The 18,901-nt window shown below is 41.1% G+C and overlaps 1 protein-coding gene across 2 annotated transcripts; it reads left to right on the forward strand.

Moving 5' to 3' along the window:
- Window positions 1-888: 888 nt before the first annotated feature.
- On the forward strand, window positions 889-14,567 carry mybbp1a (MYB binding protein (P160) 1a). 2 transcript variants are annotated; one of them, XM_073479446.1, is made up of 27 exons: window positions 889-1,121; window positions 1,598-1,693; window positions 2,193-2,276; window positions 2,365-2,439; window positions 3,209-3,316; window positions 3,509-3,699; window positions 4,207-4,374; window positions 4,651-4,768; window positions 5,361-5,650; window positions 5,771-5,881; window positions 5,970-6,095; window positions 6,299-6,505; window positions 6,669-6,777; window positions 6,960-7,053; window positions 7,467-7,627; window positions 7,931-8,041; window positions 8,247-8,435; window positions 9,126-9,299; window positions 9,464-9,621; window positions 9,880-10,014; window positions 10,103-10,181; window positions 10,771-10,902; window positions 11,013-11,081; window positions 11,743-11,856; window positions 13,463-13,564; window positions 13,668-13,792; window positions 13,993-14,567. In XM_073479446.1, exons 1-27 carry the CDS (start codon window positions 945-947, stop codon window positions 14,336-14,338), a joined length of 3,849 nt encoding a protein of 1,282 aa, XP_073335547.1. In that variant the 5' UTR covers window positions 889-944; the 3' UTR covers window positions 14,339-14,567. The 2 variants fall into 2 exon arrangements, with proteins under 2 accessions (XP_073335547.1, XP_073335548.1); XM_073479447.1 differs by having other exon boundaries at window positions 907-1,121; window positions 7,464-7,627.
- Window positions 14,568-18,901: the final 4,334 nt, after the last annotated feature.

Below are 18,901 nucleotides of genomic sequence, written 5' to 3' on the forward strand. Positions count from 1 at the left end.
CATTGATGAACAGGGGAAAAATAAAAACAGGAGTAAAACCAAGTTGAATTAATATAATTCATGAAAGGCAAATAAATAATTCACTGATGCTCTTCATTCTGACCTGTGTTTCACTAAAATAAAACTTGGATCTGTGGATCTAATAAATAGTTTCTTCCCTGATCATTGTTCAAGATAAATTAAAAGGTAACACTTTATAAAAAACATTACTGAATAGTAAATTCACTGTAGTTAATTGCTATGTTTTTGTTGTTAACAAACTAAATGCTTCATAAACCATTCATTAAAGGTGCACTATGTAGCTTTGGGGAAGAACTTATAATAAGAAGAGAAAGATCTTAATTGACTGAATTATTTTATCCCTAAACAAACGAAATAAACAAACTTTTGTTTCATAACTGAATAAACAAACTGACCTGAAAGGACAACCAAATTTAATACTGCTGTACTTTGTTTATATGTGGCGGACCCTGCCACCTTTCTAGCCTCAAACAGTGATCTGGGGACCTTATCTTCCTCTGAGAACAGCTTGTTTATTCAGTTATGGAAAAAAATAAATATTTCTAAGTTTGTATTATTATTATTATTATTATTATTATTATTATTATTATTATTACAATTCTGATTTTGAATTTCCTCTCCAACACTACATAGTGTCCCTTTAAACAATTGCAAAGGTTTATAAATATCAGTAGCAACTTCATAATGGCCATCCAAATAATGTTTATAGATGAACTACACAATATGTATCAACCACTAGCCTAACATTAGCTTTTTACTTTCCCCGTCAGTTTTGTTCATTTGTGTTGTTCAATAAAGTTTTTTGTGTCTGACGAAAAAAAAACCCAAAGCGGAAGTGTTGACCCGGAAGCAGTAGCTGCGCAACGAGGCACGTTTTTCCTCCCGCAGCAGCATGGACAGCGGTTGTGTGGCTGTGTGATGAGATGTCTGTAGAGATGGTGGAGGTATCAGTGAAAGCAGCCGTGCCGGTCCGGCCCGCCGGGGTCCTGCAACAGAACCGCGTCTTCCTCGACTTCTTCTGGGACTTGGCTAAACCGGATCAGGAGGTCCGGTTGAAGGCGATAGAAGACCTCATTAAGTACCTGAAAACCAACAACAAGGTGAGGCAGGCTCAGATCAGTGTCTGTCACTGAGAGTATGTAAACCCAGCATGGTTGTCTTATGGAGTCAGGATAGTAACAGTAGTAGGAGCAGCTGTGGTAGTTGTAGTCGTTTGTTAGCTTAAATACAAGCAGCAAAACTACACTAGACACTTACTGCTGTAGCTCATTGAGTCACGTTTTAGTTTCATGTATAACAATCAATCATACCAGCTCATTGAGATGATGAAATGATTTAGAAAGTAACATTTGTGAACTAAGAAGTGTTTACCTCTGGAATATAATCTTAAAGTAGCATTAAAGGGAAATTAATGACACATGAAAGCATCAAACATGCATTTCAGATGAATTAGATGTAAAGAATTTGAAATAACATCATCAAATATTACAATTAAATTGAATGTAAGCTAATGTGTTTTACTGTACGCAGCAGTGTCTGTGCATCAATTCGTGGTCTTTCTCTCTGTGAACTGCAGGCAGATGAGTTGGAATACACCTTTAAAAGGCTGGTGGATGGACTGGCTCACATCCGAGAGGCTGCCAGGCCCGGATTCAGCCTGGCTCTGGGACAGGTGAGTGGAGACGACTACCAACACCAGTTTAACCCAATCTAAGCATCATTACATTTCTTGCTGACTTGTATTTATACAGTGGGGTCTAAAAGTCTGACACCACATTGAAAATGTCTGATATTTGTCACGTAACCCTGGAAATAATCAGAGTAAATGAATGTCTGAGAAGTCAAATTGTTACTCATGTACGTGTTTTGTGCTGGTGATTGGCAGGCAGGAAAAAGACTAGGTTACACCCACATGTATGTAACATCATCTTTTGTTATCGTATCGTTAACGGTATCAACATTTTTGTAACAATACCCAGCCCTGCTCTTCCTTTCAGGCTAACAACTTTAAGAACATGTCACAGATATTGTCATGTGATTTATCACACACCCCGAATGACGATCGACACTTAAATAATAAGGATTTAATCAGTGAAACTTATACGCTTAGATGAGGTCTGGATTCTGAGTGGAGTGTTGGCTTTAGCATGACTTGAGTTTTTGTTTTTCAGGTCTTAAGTGCCTTCGAAGACGTCTCTTTGCAGAGTGTACTCAACAGAATCAAAGAAAAGCACAATCTGCAGACGGTGAAAAAGGTGAGTGTGTGTGATGTTTTTCTCTCTCAGCTCTGAAAGCTTTACGAATGAGCTGTGCGAATGTCGAGGTTTTCTCTTGTTTTTTCAGAAACTGGTCAGAAGTGCTTTGTTTGGAAACTTGTTTGGCGTCCTCGCCCTTCATCAGTCTGGCCGCATCTCTACAGTGAGTATAAAAATACATCTCTGGGCTGTCTGCTGTTAAATTGCTTTGTGGGTAATGTTATGTGTGCTCTTGGCTTTGAGAAGGAAGAAGAATGTGTGGAATAAAAAAGGCAATATCTCTGTTTCTGCTTCATCTTGTTTAATTAAACTTTCCATTGGGAGTCTGACGGTGATATAGAAGTGGGGTGACAAAATGACATTTCTCATTCTTTGTAAAAATGTATTTTTAAGTTATGCTCAAGCTAATATGAGCCTTCAGCAGTGTGAGTTCAGGGAAATCCTCAAAAATATAATAATAGCATCATTAACGTGTTAATGTTAGACTATAAGACGTTTATGAGCGCTTAAAAGAAACTTGTTATCAGTTTATTGACTGCTTAAGAATATTAATAAAGGATCAAGCCTAGTTAACTGTTAAAAAGTGAATTATTGACTCCTAATAACTGCATAATAAAGTATGTATCTTAATAAAGCAACAAAGATCATAGTAAAGGTTTAATAATAATGACACAATGGGTAAGTTAGTTAAACTTATTAAGTTAGTTTCTTACAAGTGCTTATAAATGACTTATAATCAGTTAATAAACATGATGCTATTATTCACTTCATTATTCGTATTCATGCTAATAAGCATTTTAGAAGGACTTATTACCGATTAATTCATGTTTATTACAAGGACCGTAATATAAAGTGTAATAGAAGGTCGCTGTGAGTGTGAGAGGAGTCTTGTGTCTTGTGATCTCTGAGCACTGTCTTGTCTGTTTCTCCAGGAGCCGCAGGTGGTGTTGGGATGTGTGCAGCTCCTCCAGAGCCTCAGCCAGCACAGACAACACCTGAAGGACCTGCCCACCAAGACCATGACAGACATCCTCAATGAGGTGACACCTGCTGCACAGATACACCTTTAATCTTACAGGGGCCATATATCTGTCATAATAATACATACACATACAGTTTTAATTTAAACTGTTCCCTATATCCTGAATTTCACTTTTTATCTCTGCAAAAATTAAAAACACATCCAGCCATTTCTTTCTCAAACTAATGCATGTGTATGTCTTGTCCGTCAGATCTCAGAGGAGGTGTTTGAGGAGGTCCTTCTCAGTGCCCTGCAAACTGACCTGGCATCAGCCTTCAACACTCCCGAGCAGCTGCAGCTGCTGCTGGTGGCGCTGCAGCGCTTCCCACAAACCCTCAAACCCAAGAAACTCAAGAAGCTGCTGGGCTCCTCGACCATCATCAACGCAGACAACATCCCCAAGTAAGAACACTGGGATTGGCTTGTTTGTGGGCTGGGAGTATGCTTGGATTCAAAAATTTCAATATTTTAAAAGAAAAAAATCTTTGGTCACATATGTTTGTCTCCTGGCGTTGAAATGGGCAAGAATGAAATAGCCATGATCAAAACATATAATCAAAGTTGATTAAATCAGCTGGTAAACTGAAGATAGTGATGATATAAATTGCATTTATAGTAACAATCTCGATGTGATGTGGTGAATTTTGGTCTAGATACCTTGAAAGTGCTTGAAAAGTGCTTGAATTTTGCTCTTAAAAAGCTGCACCAGCACAGGCTTTCTCCCACACACATTCTTTTACTTTAGCTTTTTGAATATACCCTTAACTTTTAATATTAGCTTCTATTCATCTACATGATCTCAGCTCTTCCTACACTTATGCAAACTATATGTGCCAGTTTTCTTGCTACATCTCTTAATTAACAGCTCCAGTGTTGAAAATCTAAGCGACATGTGCTGTTGTGTGGCAGGTTGACAGAGGTATTGAAGATGGCCGCCCAGTCAGTGAAGAAGGAGTGTGTCCTTCCAGCGGTGGTCCTGGACCTCCTGAAGCTTTCTCTCAAGGAGGACAGCTTCCAGCTTTTCTGGAATAACGCCATCATCAACGGCATGTTGAAGGAGCAGCCGGGGCCAGCACAGTGAGTACTCAGGCCTTCATAGAGGGAACAGGGGGGCTGAGAAACACTGATTGTAACACCCAGAGCTCAGAGTTCAAATGGTTGTTATAGTCCTTGTTGCAATCATTATTTGGAGTTATGTACGACGGCAGAACTCAGGTTTTTATTTTGATTCTTTCACTCGTAATGGCAACGGCTGCTGTCTTTTTCCTTTGATTCAGCACACTATTTTATATCTCATCCAGTCTTGTTTCCAGTTGACTACATTGTGCTAACATGTTCCCCTCACTGTCTCAGTTACCTGAGCTTCCGTCTGCTGGGAAGCGCCCTGCCTCTCCTGTCTGTAGCCCAGCTGAAGACGGTGTTGTCTGGAGATGTGATGATGCACTACGGGGAGCACGTGGTGTCTGCTCAGGTCAGTGTCTAGTCGTCTGTAAACATCAGGTTACACTCTTCAACAGGGATGATCTAAGGCAGCTTTAGCATAGGTAAACATGCAACCAGTTGTGTTTGTTTGTTTACAAAATGGACCAGTGGAGAAGCCATGACGTCCTGATGAATGAGCTCAAAAACAAATGAAATGTCTTCACATATATTTTTCACGGCCTGGCAACCAAAAAGTTCCTCCTATAAATGGCTTATAATGGCTTTCTAAAACATTTGTAATGACAGCTCATTAATAAAGGGTTACTTATTAGAAAGTGGTATCAAAAAGTTGCAGTCTTAGAATGTATCTGCAGAGAATTTGGATTGCTGAGGTCAGTGTTTTTTATTTCTAAATTAACTTTTTAAGGTAAGTGTGGTGATTGGTCAAGTCTGCCAGTTTTATGGAAACACTGTGGGTATTGAACAAAATTACGAGCTCTCAGTAGAGCGTTAATTGTCTCTTATTGGGCCTGTATCAGTAGTATAAGTACTTGAGTTGTCTGTTTATAGGGGTATTGTCCCATCCCTGATCTGTCTGTATTCATTTTGAATGGGTCTCATCCATCGTTTTTCTCTTCCAGAAACCGGACCGCTTCAAACTAGCCCCAGAGATGGACACCTACGTGTCGGACTTCTTGCAGGGCTGCCAGGATCCCGACAAACAGCTGGCAGTGATGGTGGGCTTCTCCTCACTGACCAACCAGGGCTACCCCGTGGTGCCGTCGGTGTGGAGGGTGGTGCAGCACCTTCAGCCCGCAGCTCTGCAGCACTACGTGGAATGGCTGAAGAAGATGTTCCTGCAGCCTGAGCTGGACAAACTGCTGGACTTCAGCACTCGCAAGCAGAAGGACAATCAGGAAGGAAAGGAACAGTGAGTGTCTATGATTTGTCTGATAATCTCAACTCTGGTCCTATCTGGTCTGCTGACCCAGAACAGGAAGATGATGGAATGGAAACTAGATGACTGTAACTGTTGATTGTCTTTTCTCAGGAAGGAGAACTCCATATTCCGCCTGAGGAAGTGGATTGTTTCTCGGCTCTCCTCCATCATTGATAACCACCAAGTGAAGAGGCAGGAGGATGTCATCATGGATATAGCCAGGTGAGATCTGCCGTAGTTGAGCAATGTCAAAGTCTTAGTGTTTGATGATTAGACGGCCATCAGCTGGTGTTGTTTGTTTCTCTTCCAGGTTTGTCTTCTTCCACGCTTTCTTCAGTGCCAAGAAGGCTTCAGCCGACATCCCAGAGACGATGGAGAAGCTTTCTGTCCCACTGGATGATAGAACAAGAGGAGTGCTCGTCAATTCTTTCTTTGGGTGAGAGATTAAATCTTTTCTATTCTGGCTCCAGCTGGCTCCTAAATATCAGCCGATGATTACTGTTATTTCTCTTAGCCTTGGTTAAAAACAAGTGTAAAGATGACATTAGAAGACAGAGGCAAGTCTGGAACCCTGTTTTGTCCAAAAGGCTGTTTAGTTGTCTTGTTGCATCACTATTTGTCTTTCTGTCCTCTCTCCAGACTCCTCCTGTCCATGCACCACCTGCCGCAGACTGAAGACTCGTCCGAAGACGCCGCCGCCAACCAAAAGCGGCCGCTGGGTGTAACGGCCGATGGCACCATGTGGATCTACCACCTGGTCCAGTACGCTCAAGTCCTGCTTAGCCAGCCAAAACACGCCCAGAGCAGCAAGCCCTTCAGCCCTGAGCAGAAACAGGCCTGGGACAGGTAGGACGACAGACTCTCCTCCAGCCACTCTCACAGAGATAGCAATATAGGTTTAAGAAATAATTCAGTTTATTACAACTTACACCCTTGTATCTGTTTAAGAAGTGCCACTAAATGAGGTAGTAACATTTTTGATAACTCCTTTACACACGTATTCCTACAGTATGCTGGAGTCGGTGTCAAACCTGAAGAAAAAGGCAAAGAAAGGCCCTACTGCAGAAAACACCGCCTTCCAGCAGCTCTTCCTGTTGGTCGGCATGCACTTCTTCAAGGTACAGCATACCTGAAGAGCCGTGATATACAGTAGTAGCACTGTTTCTATGTTAAAATTGCTGCCTTGATGTTGCTGTAAACTGTAGTTTAATCTCAAATTACAAAAACACCATCTGCTGACCCAATGAAACATTGCCATGGACTTAAGATGAATAATCAACAACTGTATTTTCTCCTGAAGGCCCCTGAAGAGCTGCTGGACATCATGAAGGACCTGCAGAGCTGTGTGGACAAAGCTCAGGAGAAGAAGGCCAAGAAGAAAAAGAAGAAAACAGGTGAGGCCTCTCACACGATGGTGACGATTCTGTCTCCATCATCCTTTTATGGCTTAATATTCCATAAGGACTTGATAAACCTTGAATCTAGGAGCTCAAATTTTGATTTTAGCTATTAATTTACGCACATTTTCATAGAATTAGAAATAGAGATAGTTAAAGTTGAACTAATCAGTATTTTTAGATTATCATTAGAGCAGTTTCCCTCAGATCTAGAGAGTTTTTTTAGCATCTTTCAGCTCATTGATTTGATTTTATATCTCCCAAATGTACTGTTTCGGTTCACTCTCATCGCCCTTATCAGCTTGTTTCCAGACACAGCTGTCCGTAAAAGTTTATACGGTGATATTATGCCAAAAACATTAAATGCTGCCTTAAAGTGTGTGAATGTGTTTGTCTTTTGCTTGAAGCAGTCACAGAGCAGGGGGAGGAGCCTGAGTGGGTGGAGGTGATGGTGGACATCTTGTTGTCCCTGCTGTCCCAGCCGAGCCGACATATCCGACAGGTCTGCAAAACGGTCTTCTCCTCCGTCTGCCCCAACGTTACTGCAGCAGCCCTCACCGCCATCTTAGATGTAAGTAACACTTACAAGGTCATTCATTGTCCGACAGTAAAGCAAAGTCAATTTCAGCACTGTGAAGTGGATTAAGATAAACCTGTGATCTTAAAACATAATTTTAGTCAGAAATTGGCCCAAGTACAAATCCAATTACTTCACATTTCTCCCCTACACAACCAGATCACATTAGAAAATGGAAGGATGGATGCATCTCTTGCACTAACAACTTCTAATTGTATTCAAAGTCACTTGGGACATGTATGGTGCAGTGGAAGCTTTGTAAGTGATTGTAATGATGGTGTTTCGGGCTCTGTGTAGGTCCTGGACCCAGAGAAGGATGAGGAGGACAGTGCTGTGGTCGTCACTGACGACAACAAAACCCAGAAGAAACCAAATGAGGAAGATGACGAAGACGATGAGGAGATGGAGGTCAGTTCTTCTTTTACATATTTATTTTGTCATCTTAACAACAACATCCTCTTATACATTGTGTGACATTCTACCCAGACCCCATTTGTTCAGCCTTTTATTTACTGATTCCACAATAAGTCTTTACTGTTAAAGTCGAGCTTTTGTTGTTTCAGAAGAAACTTTTGATTCTGAAATCCTCAAACGTGTGTTTTTTCTCTGCCAGGAGGAAAAGTCTGATGGATCAGACGATGAGGATGAGGACGACGACGATGAGGACGATGAGGACGAAGATGATGAAGATGGCGACGATGATGACGCAATGGAGGAGGAAGAGGAGGCAATGGAAGAGGGAGAGGTGGACCAAAGTTTCCGTTTGGAGCTGATGAAGGTCTTGCAGCAGCAGAACGCTCTGGTGTGTTTCCCGGTTTTCAGCAGTTTGCGTGTACAATAATAAGCATCACTGCTTGTGAGAGCATAAACTCATTAGGAAACCATTTGCTAAGGTAATAAATCAAGTGAGAAGAAGGGTAATTTTCTCATAAGCTTTCGTACCTTAAGAATTCTATTTGAAACCAATTGAGAATCAGAATCAGAATCAGAATCAGCTTTATTGGCCAAGTATGTGAAACACAAACAAGGAATTTGACTTGGTTTTTCTTCGCACACAATGTACATAGACATAGACATGAACATAAACAAACATAACAACATTCAACTAGAAGGAACAAGAACAACAAAGAACAGTGAGTTAAAAAGTGTTCAGAAGTCCGGACTATTATAAATATATAAATATATATTTAAGTATATTTATATTATATTATTTACAGTGTGGATATGTGTTGTTCAGTTATGTACAGGTAGAAATATATAAATATATATATACATATAAAGTCGCCCCCTGTTGGCCATTAGAAAGAATGCAGCGTTGTAGCACTTCACTTTTATTTATTTATATTATAACACTGTTAGAATCATCATTAATTAATCATGAGGTAACAGAAGCATGTATGTCAGACCCCAGTTCACCAGCCGTGATCAGGCCACAGCAGAAACGCAGTGTCACATTGTGGTTAAGTCCTCTGTTGTGCTGTCCATTATTCAGGCCACAGAGGAGGACGGCAGCGATGATGAAGACATGGATGATGAAGCCATGATGGAGCTGGATAAGAGCCTGGCAGCGCTGTTCTCAGAGCAGAAGAAAAAGACTCAGGCCAAGAAGGATGAAAAGACAAAAATACAGAAAGAGAAGATGCTGGTCCGAGACTTTAAGATCAAGGTACCTTATCCTCAGTCTGTTCTCTGAACCCGTAAACACTGTGGAAAATATGCTAGTTTGCTTAGTTCAGAGTATAAACACATGGAAAAGCCCAGCTCCATCAAAAGTTGAAAACATACACCTTCTACTGCCCACAAAGATGTCTCACTCCCTTGTTGTTGTAGGTGTTGGACCTGGTCGAGGTGTTCGTGGCCCGGCAGGCTGGCAGTCCTCTTGTGCTGGGTTTGGTGGAGCCTCTGCTCACCATCATCGACAGAGGAATGAGCTCCGACAGCGACCAGCAGGAGCAGGACTTCCTCCGCCGAGCTGCCGACATCTTCAGGTAATGCATTTTAACAGATGTACTTTGTTTGAAACACTCATTCCAGATTGGGTCCAGCACTGTGATGTCCCCTGCAACAGACCCTTTCTGTAACTCTCCTCAACCAACAATCTGACATTTGCACCCATCATACAAATCTTCCAACAGGGTCTGGTGCTGTCGGACTCAACTACAGCCTACACTTATAAATGGTGTTGGCATCTATTGATTAAAACTTGGAATTAATGTTTACGTTGCCTGTTTGTGTGATTTCTCCAGGAACCAGCTGTGCAGGTCTAAGGTTTACTGCAGGACTGTTGGTGACAGACAGGGGGAGCTCCATGACCTGCTGGACAAACTGATGACTAAAACCCAGAAACTATCAGACTCCTCAGTCGCCCTCTACTACTTCAGGTACAACTCACTTTCATAGGATTTATATCAACAGAGGAAACAGAGGGTAATATTCATAACATGACTGATAATTGAACTGTCCTTGCAGTGCTTCTCTGTACGTGGTGAAAGTGCTGCGAGGAGCTCCACCTGCTGAGACCAAGGACGACAAAGCGGAAGCAAATGATGTACGTTTACACACACTGATTCATTTGTCACCTGTTAAGATCATTGGTAGTTAGTCAGGAGAGAGTAAAACACCAGAAAGTCAATGTGTTAATGTCCTAATGAGGCGATGTGTGAGGTGACGCTGCCACAGATGGTAGAAATGACATTTAAAATAACATTTACTGAAAACGGATCATGTACAGCACTTTGGTCAACTTTGGTTGTGTTAAAGTGCTTAACAAATAAAGTTGGATTGGATTGGATTGGATACACAGGTCAGACCAAACTTTTCTGTTTTCATTTACATTGTCCTGCTCTGCACCAGATAAATTCCAGGTCTGTCCCTGTCTTTTACTGGGTCAGGAAGTGGGTCAGACCTGAAAACTTGGCCCCCTTTCAGCCAGAGTGTCTTTCGCACAAAAATGTATTGCTTTTTGATAGTTGATGTTTCATTTAAGTTGTTTTCTGAGCAAAATTGCCAAACATTTGTGGTTCTAGTTCCTTTAATGTGAATGTTTGCTGTTTTGTTAGTCTTCTATGCTTTTCTTACATTCACTCTGTGACTGCTCCCTGATCTGTTGTTTGATCTTTCACCGTGTGCACGTGCAGTTGAGTTTCATGGGCAACTTGGATGTGGATCGAGTCTCCGCTGTCTTCAGAGAGGCTCTGAGCACCTTCATGAGCAAGAGGAAGAGCCCTCTGACCACACAGATGTTCACAGACTTGTTCAACAGATTCCCGGTGAGTACAACGACACATCTCCGAGGTACAGAAGTTAGTTCAGGTCATCATGCAGACAGAAGCTATGTCTCTACTGGCAGTATCTCATTGAGCTTGTGTGTTATTTCTAGGTTTTGTGTGTGAACCTGTTGGAAGCAGCGATACAGCACATCACATCTGCGGTCCGAGTGCACCAACAGGTAAAGATCTATCACCCTTTTCTACAGCAGGAACCTTTAAATCTAGACTGTCTCCTAATACACTTAGCCTATTAAATGTAAAACTCTCTTTCCTTGACATAGCTCTCAGTCTCAAAGGTTGGGGACCCCTGCAGTACGGTATTGTTTATAGGACAAAACATAACCTTACTGGTCATTTTTGGGCAACTGTATAAAAGGCATACTACTGACTGAGTCCCTCTTCTGTCAGTATTATGCACCAAACTACCAGAATCACAACTAAGCCCCTCATCTTGCATTAAGTCAAACAGCTGTGTAGAATCAGCTTTGCCTTGTAAGTGGGGAGATTTATCCACCATTAGTCACAAAGGAGGCTTTTGGTATATGGTGAAAATATATGACATTACATGGCCAAAACATTAATATATTTGATATAGTCCTAACACGCTCCACCGAATCAAATCTCGGTAAAACATTTCTAACCGTCCACCCAAACTGCACAACCACAGAAGCTGAGTCATAACAACCTGTCAGTTATCAGTAATTATTTGAATACTTTTGACAAACACAACAGAGAACATCCTCCCTCCATCGCAGCTGCCAGATAATCATTTAATCCCAGCCTTTTCTGCTATTATGTACATCAGACTTCCTGTTGATGGACCTTGTTTTGTGTGTTCAGGGCCAAGCGTGTGTGCTGGTGTTGCGGGCGATGCAGAGCAGGGATGTTCAGCAGCTGCTGAGCGGCGCTCCGTGGACGGAGCTCTGTGTGAAGGTTACGGGTCAGCTGGCAGCGGTAGGTCGACACGGATCTGCATCTCAGTCACATCACAGATTAACACTGAACACTATTGTGTGTAAATATTACTGAATATATTGGAGCTGCATTGACACACAGGAAGTCAAGAAATTGAATAAGTGGTTTAGGTAATTTTACAGCAAAACAACATCTTGAATACTTTCCTTTCCTTTCCCTATACCCAAACTCAGGGTATCTGCACATATTAATACCACTGCTCTCTCTTTCCTGATTAAAGTTCAGTAAACCTCTGAACAGATTAAAAATAATTTTCTCTGTGTAAGGTAGCATGAGGCTATAACTACATGTCAGTTCTTCACTATAATTGGAGACGTTCATGCACAAATATCCTTTAGGCTTGTGCAGATTTTAATTATTTTGTTCTCGGAGGTTTGTGAAATTGCATTCTGCCATGATAAACGATAATTAGAGGCATTGCTGCACTCACTGTCCTCTGTGTCTTCAGAACAGCTGAGGGTAAAGACATGCATACCAGTAATTACATGCTCCTGTAATTCTTCACCAAACCACCTCACCTCTGTGTTGCCCCGTCTTTTTCCTCCTACAGAGAAATGGACCTACCAAACAACACTTTTGCAGTTGCCAGAAAATTGTCGTTAACGAGAAGTAATGACAGTGCTGCTCTCCTTTTAGAGATTTTTAAAACATATTTAAAAAAACAGTTTCATCCAGGCAATGTTTCAGAATGTCTGCGGTAGAAAATGACTTTATATTGCTGAATCACTGTTAAATCATCTGTTGCATAACTCAAAAGGGGCACTGCAACCTTTGACGTGAGAGGAGGTGCAGACTGTCCCGTCATTAAAATCAAAACGACCTTTAAAGACCTTGGAGTGTCAGAATTTCGTGAGATATGCTCAGTTGAAATCGGCTTTGACTAGATTTGTGTTTTTAAAAGAGGACAAGAAAGCTAACCAGCGCCACAAACATCCATCTTTATGACCTTGTTCTCATGGCAGTCTGGGTATGGCTAAGCTACTGGAGAAGGGGATTAGTGAACTGACTCTGTGCAGCTTCTAATGTGTGGATACTGTTTCCTAAATATATTAATTTAAAGGTGCACTATGTAGTTTTTGGGAAGACATTTTAATCAGAGGAGAAAGTGTTTTATGCATAAACAAACTAAATAAACAAACTGACCTTTAAAGGACAACACAACTTCATACTGTTTTACTTTGTTTATATGTGGCGGACCCTGCCACCTTTCTAGCTTCAAACAGTGTTCTGAGGACCTTATTTTCCTCTGAGAACAGCTTGTTTATTCAGTTATGGGAAAAGATTATATTTCAAAGTTTGTATTATTTCCTCATTAATATTGTAAATATTACAATTTTGAGTTTGAATGTCTTCTCTAAAACTACATAGTGCTCCTTTTAAGATAACCGAAATGACTTCTTCATTCATCAACACCTTACATTACCTCCACCTGTTTAACATTTACTGTATAAACATATAATAAATGGTCTTTAACCCACTATAATATAGTTGTATGCAGATATAAGTAGTCATCACTTCTACAGTACATAGTTGATGATAAAAACAACGCGGACATCAGTCTAACCACGGCATCTTCTCCTCTCAGAGTCTTCAGCAGGTCGACGAAACAGAGAGCAAGGTGGTGAAGGAGAAGGTGTTGAAAACCCTGGAGCTCTGTCAGTTCCTTGTCAAGCACGTTAACCAGCAGGTAGGTGGACTGTTGACTGTGACGATTAAATCATGAGAGGTTACTGGTTGATGTGGTTTCAGTCCAGACTAAAGTCTGTGCTTCTCTTGTCTGTGCTGTGTAGAAGCTGTCTGTGGACCTGGAGCCCCTTAAGAAAATCCTGCAGTCCCTTACCAGCGTGATCACTTTCAAGAAGACCGGCAAGCTAGAAGACACCTACTGGGCCGTGATGAAACACTTTGGAGTCATGTGAGTTAATATGTCAGCGTCTCTGGAGTTACAAGCTCTGGAGGAGACTCTCATGCAGTGTTTGCATGCACATAACAAAACAGGGAGGAATCGGGTTACACAGATAATAACCGGGTTTATTTTAAACCCTTGTAAACATGCAGCATTGTATTGAAGCCATTTTGTTGACCTATTATTTGTTTTCATTCTGGCATTCGCAGGAAACCCAAAGTTGAAAAGACAAAGCCTGACAAGAGCGCTGAGCAACAGCAAGTTTCCAAGAAGAAGAAAGGTTTTCTACCGGAAACCAAAAAGCGTAAAAAGCGCATGAAGCCTAATTTAGAGCCAGCAGGAGAAAAGCCGACCTTCACAGACAAACAGGGAGCAGACAAAGGACAAGCCAAAAAGAAACATGACAAGAAGACAAAACAGAAACGACAGGCCGATGGCGCGACTGCTTCTCAGCCCAGCCCAGCCAAGAAGAGCAAGACACAGTCTGAGAACAAGGCAGCCAAGAAGAAGAAGAAGAAACCCAAACAGAAGAAAGAGGGAGGAGGGAAAATGTAAAGTGGACACTTCTATTTAAATGTTAATTTCTTTTTAAAGAGGCTGTGTTTGGTCTGTTAATTTTCTACTGTCCATGCTTCAAAAAATATGTTGTTTTGTTTCAGTATGAGATATTATTATACATATTGAAAACTTGTGTGAGAAGTGAATTAATATGGATTATTTTTCTAATATGTGACTGTTATTAATTAGAAAAACAATAAATTCATTTATCTTCCTGGAAAATCCATCACAACTCTGCTCCTACTTCGGCTTCTGAACTTATGAGTCCCAAGTCACAGGTTAGTAGTCGGTAGTCACTTTTTCCCTATCAAAGAAATATCCGACTTACCGTACTTTATAAAGAGAAAAGACAAGGCATTGGTGCCTGTCAAACAATATTAATGATCAATTTATTTAACCAGTTCAAAAAGTATTACAAAGAGTTGTGAAAAAAACATTTGTGACACAGTCATGGTCTAAAACTCTTCTTGTGTGTTTGACAAGTGGGATCAAGCTTTGCCTTTCATTAACACTTCCTTCAGGTCTCTATTTTTAAGGCTGATAAGTCCGCTGATAAGTCCACTGTCACAGCCAAGATCTGAAAATACCATGACTTTAGTGTTGTTACTTCTGGCAAGATTGGTCCCTAACGCTCTAAGTGAAAAATCTTCAGAGGATTCACTTTAAACTCAACAAATGCATGTTAAACAGTTTTCACTTGCTACAGGATAAACAAAGGTAAAATATGCAGCTTAGTGTCTTAGTAATGTAGTAAAAACCAAGAAAAGACTATTTATTATTACACTCAACAAAAATATAAACAGGACTACTTATGACTTATATTTATGCACACAAAGAAATTATTTCTTTTGAATGTTGAGCACCAGTTTGTTAAATCCTTGAAAGTGAGCATGGGCAGGTGTGGCATATCAAGATGCTGATTAAATGACATGATAAGCATTGGACTGGTCACAGTAAAGGAACACTTTTGGAAAAACATTTACTAGGCACAGAAATATGGATGTCTGCATCTTGATATGCCACATCTTTCCTGACAGGTGGATGGATGGATCATCGTGGCAAAGGAGAAGCACTCACTTACAAGGATTTCATACTGCTCAAAATCTGAGATGAATATTGTGGATTGTTCACAGTAAAAATACAGAATGTAGTGGGACTTTTATCTGAGAATCTCTTGCTTTTTTTAGTTATAGAGCTGAAGCAAAAATGTAATTTGTCACTGAATGGCATCTTGTCTAGATCTGCCAGGCTTAATGATTGTTATGACTAGACTGAACCATTTCTGAAAGATCTGGGAGTACCTGAGTCTGAAGTCACCTCTGCGACACAGTGCCCGTTACATAACATTACATAACATTCTTATTAGGAAAAATGTCACTGTCCTCAGCACAGGATTTGATGTTGCGAGCCTTTGTGCTGCACACTACAGTGAGCAATCGCACAGAACCCTAATTCAGCTGTCAGAAAGAAGATGCAGTGTCCCACAAATGGATTACTATACAGGACGTGAAGGTATGCAGCAATAAATCTACAGGAGTGCCATGCAGGCTGCAGCCCCATCCATCAGTTATCTCATATTAAAGCCCCTCTCCACTTCAGGAGCTTTCAGTGGTGGGTATCAACAGGAACCATCTTACATCCAACAGAAATGAGCTACTGTACACTACCTGCCCAGCACCAAACTGCAGCCAGCATTAGCAGCTACATGGTGAACATAGTGGAGCATTTAGCAGCTACAAAGATATTTCACTCAGGAGTTGGTGGAGACCAAAAAATTAAGAAGAATTAATTTTCAGTCATTATCTTTTCACAGCAGTTGGGTGAAGTTTGGAAGTCCACAAAACATATTTAGAGCTTCACAGCAAAATGACTGAGGTAGGGGAGGATTTCTTTTAAAACTTCAACTCTCTGGAAGCCCTGAGATCCTGAATTGATTTGAAAAAGACATTAGATACACCCCTTTTTGAGCTTTAATCTTCACTGTAGCTTCTCTGTTCTTCTAAAAGTGTTATCATGCACTCCATCTCAAGTGGGTGCACGATCTTGACCACCCATCGAGGGTGTTAATAACATATTTTAAAATCAACTCGGGATCTCAGGGCTTCTGGAGACTTAGATTACGGCTGGCTTTATACTTTATACAGATTTTTTTAGGAGAATGTTGTTTTGCTGTGACGCTCCGGAAATGTTTTGTGGACCACGAAACTTCACCTGACTTTTCATCAGAATGGGAGCGAGTAACTAATCACGGAATTTTCCTTTTTGTGTGAACTTATCCTTACAAGTAGAGTGAACATTGAACTTGGATAATCGCAAACATGACTCTGAATGAATGATAATGTTGCTTCAGATCCGCTTGATGTGTAAAAAAACAACTGTTTACCCACAAGTTCACCTTGGCACTGCACTCTGGTGGCCAAAGATTTAATTCATGCAAAGTTGATCCTTTTATATTAACATTTAAATCAGATTGTAATTAAACTAGCTCTGTCATGGTCCCAAAAGTATGATATCGGGACCCCTGCGACATTCCCTCTGGCACCAACGTAAGGTTAATGATTCCTCTAGTGAAAAAGAAATATCAGAATCTTAACTGGCAGATTGCCATGAAATTGACTAAGCACAATCATGTTCCGCAAATGATGTATTATATATTTTTTTGTAACCCCATGAGCTTTCCTTACATCTTGGAGCCAAAATCTCAACTTTGTGCAAGAAACAACTGGAAAGATGAAGGTCGGTTATTTGCGTCTGGCAGCAAAGACCACCAAAGTCATTAGGAGTCATCCTCTAAGCACCATGAATGGTGTGGATCACAGTGGTGGACTGACCGACATGCAGACTGAAATCGCCAGGCAATATAGTGAGACACTGAGAGCAGAACGACTGTGAATGTTTCAGACGGCTCAACAAAGGATCACATTCAAGAAGTTCAGAAGTGAAGTTCTCACCTCAGAAAAATGATTCAGGCTTTGAACAAGGCTGATTTGTTATGCCTTCTTTGGCTTACAAAGCAGAGGAGGTACTTGTCTGAGTTCCTGGCACTGTACCCTCACAGCCACAGCTTGAACCTGCAGTAATGACGCCTATAAACAGACACTGGTGGTGACAAATCATCCACCTCGAACCCTGACAGCAGGGGTGAGAATCGGAGCAGTGGTGTCCTCTCTTCCTGACAGTGAACTGTCACTTGTCATCATGCTGAGTTGAGATATAGAGCGCAGAAGCAATCTACTAATGCAGCTCAGTGGAATAATAAGAGTGAGCTGTAAAGTCGAGGGCAAGGTCTCATCAATATGAGAAAGATGTGAATGCAGGCCTGATTCATCCATTCACTTTATGAAATATTTTCTTTCCATTGGATTCATGCTGTTTATCATGGACGGTGAATTTCTCCAATATATGCTCAAGTGAACCGTCAAGTGTTTACCATTTTAGTATTTTGCCTTCACCCATGTTGCTTCATGTTGTTTTTGTTAAAGTTTGCCCCTTTGGAGTCTGATGCTGCACAGCAGGCAGGCTGGCAGGCTGCTGGCAGGGTGTTAATTTTGTATTGAGTGCAACCGGAAACCCACTAATTAGTGCACCCAGTAGTTTACTTGCCAGGCCTTGTAAGAACAATCTGAGTTGAGCTCTGCCATGCTCACTTGGGAGTAAAAAACAGTGACTACAAAATGTGTTCAACAGATTAAATTCAAGTGAAGCTAAAAATGTAAATTGCTCCTGAGGGTGGCACGAGGGGAGAGGCGAGAAGGGTCGATAAATAAGAATTTTAACAAACCACGTTTCTTTTACCTCTTGTGAGCACAAATGCTCACCAAATCCAACCACAGCTCTTCCTTTCAGATTATATGGTCCTGCTTAAATGTCCACGAATTGTACTAATTGTAGACCAGTTGCCTGAGGCAACACACATATTTCACACAGCGATAATATTGCTTTAATAAACAGCCTCAGAGGACCGAATCCACTCACTGGCCAACCGATATCCCTTGAAAAAGTCTATCTGCAGCAGTGAGGAGCAGACCTCCAGAGACAACAAAACCCGGAAAACTGGCCTCATTAATTCTAAATTAGGCTATACACAATAACTAGGCTATTCCCAGAGCAAACTTAAATCCCAAGTCTCTGTCTCCCTCTTTCTAATGTAGCTCTCTATGTGTGACAATAAATAACAGCAGTTGCGACCAATGATCACCATCATCTCATGCATTCTAAACCCATGATCTCCATTATTAATAACCATTGACCTCTATCCGCCACTACTACCACACCCAAACACTTATTTCTGACCTCCATCATTTTGATAACCATGACCTCCATCCATTCCTAGTCACTGAACTTCAACCATTTCTACCCATAGACCTTCATCAGTCCCTAGCCCCTGACCTCCTTCCCTTTCTATCCACTGACCATCCACTTCTGGCTATCGATCTTCACTCACTCTCAACAATTGACCTTCATCCATTCTTAGCCACCGACCTTTATTGGCTACTATTCAACTCCTCCATTGATTCCTCAATGGCCTTTATATGTCCCTAGCCACGGACCTCCTTCGAT

Source organism: Pagrus major, chromosome 13 (genome assembly GCF_040436345.1).
Source record: "Pagrus major chromosome 13, Pma_NU_1.0".
In the NCBI taxonomy this organism is placed as follows: Eukaryota; Metazoa; Chordata; class Actinopteri; order Spariformes; family Sparidae; genus Pagrus; species Pagrus major.

Excerpts from the sequence above, each read along its gene's own strand:
- mybbp1a (XM_073479447.1), top strand. The coding sequence starts at position 945 with ATGTCTGTAGAGATGGTGGAGGTATCAGTGAAAGCAGCCGTGCCGGTC. Across the intron at positions 4,769-5,360 it reads AGCACGTGGTGTCTGCTCAG|AAACCGGACCGCTTCAAACT; the intron begins GTCAGTGTCTAG and ends TTTCTCTTCCAG. Across the intron at positions 6,506-6,668 it reads CAGAAACAGGCCTGGGACAG|TATGCTGGAGTCGGTGTCAA; the intron begins GTAGGACGACAG and ends GTATTCCTACAG.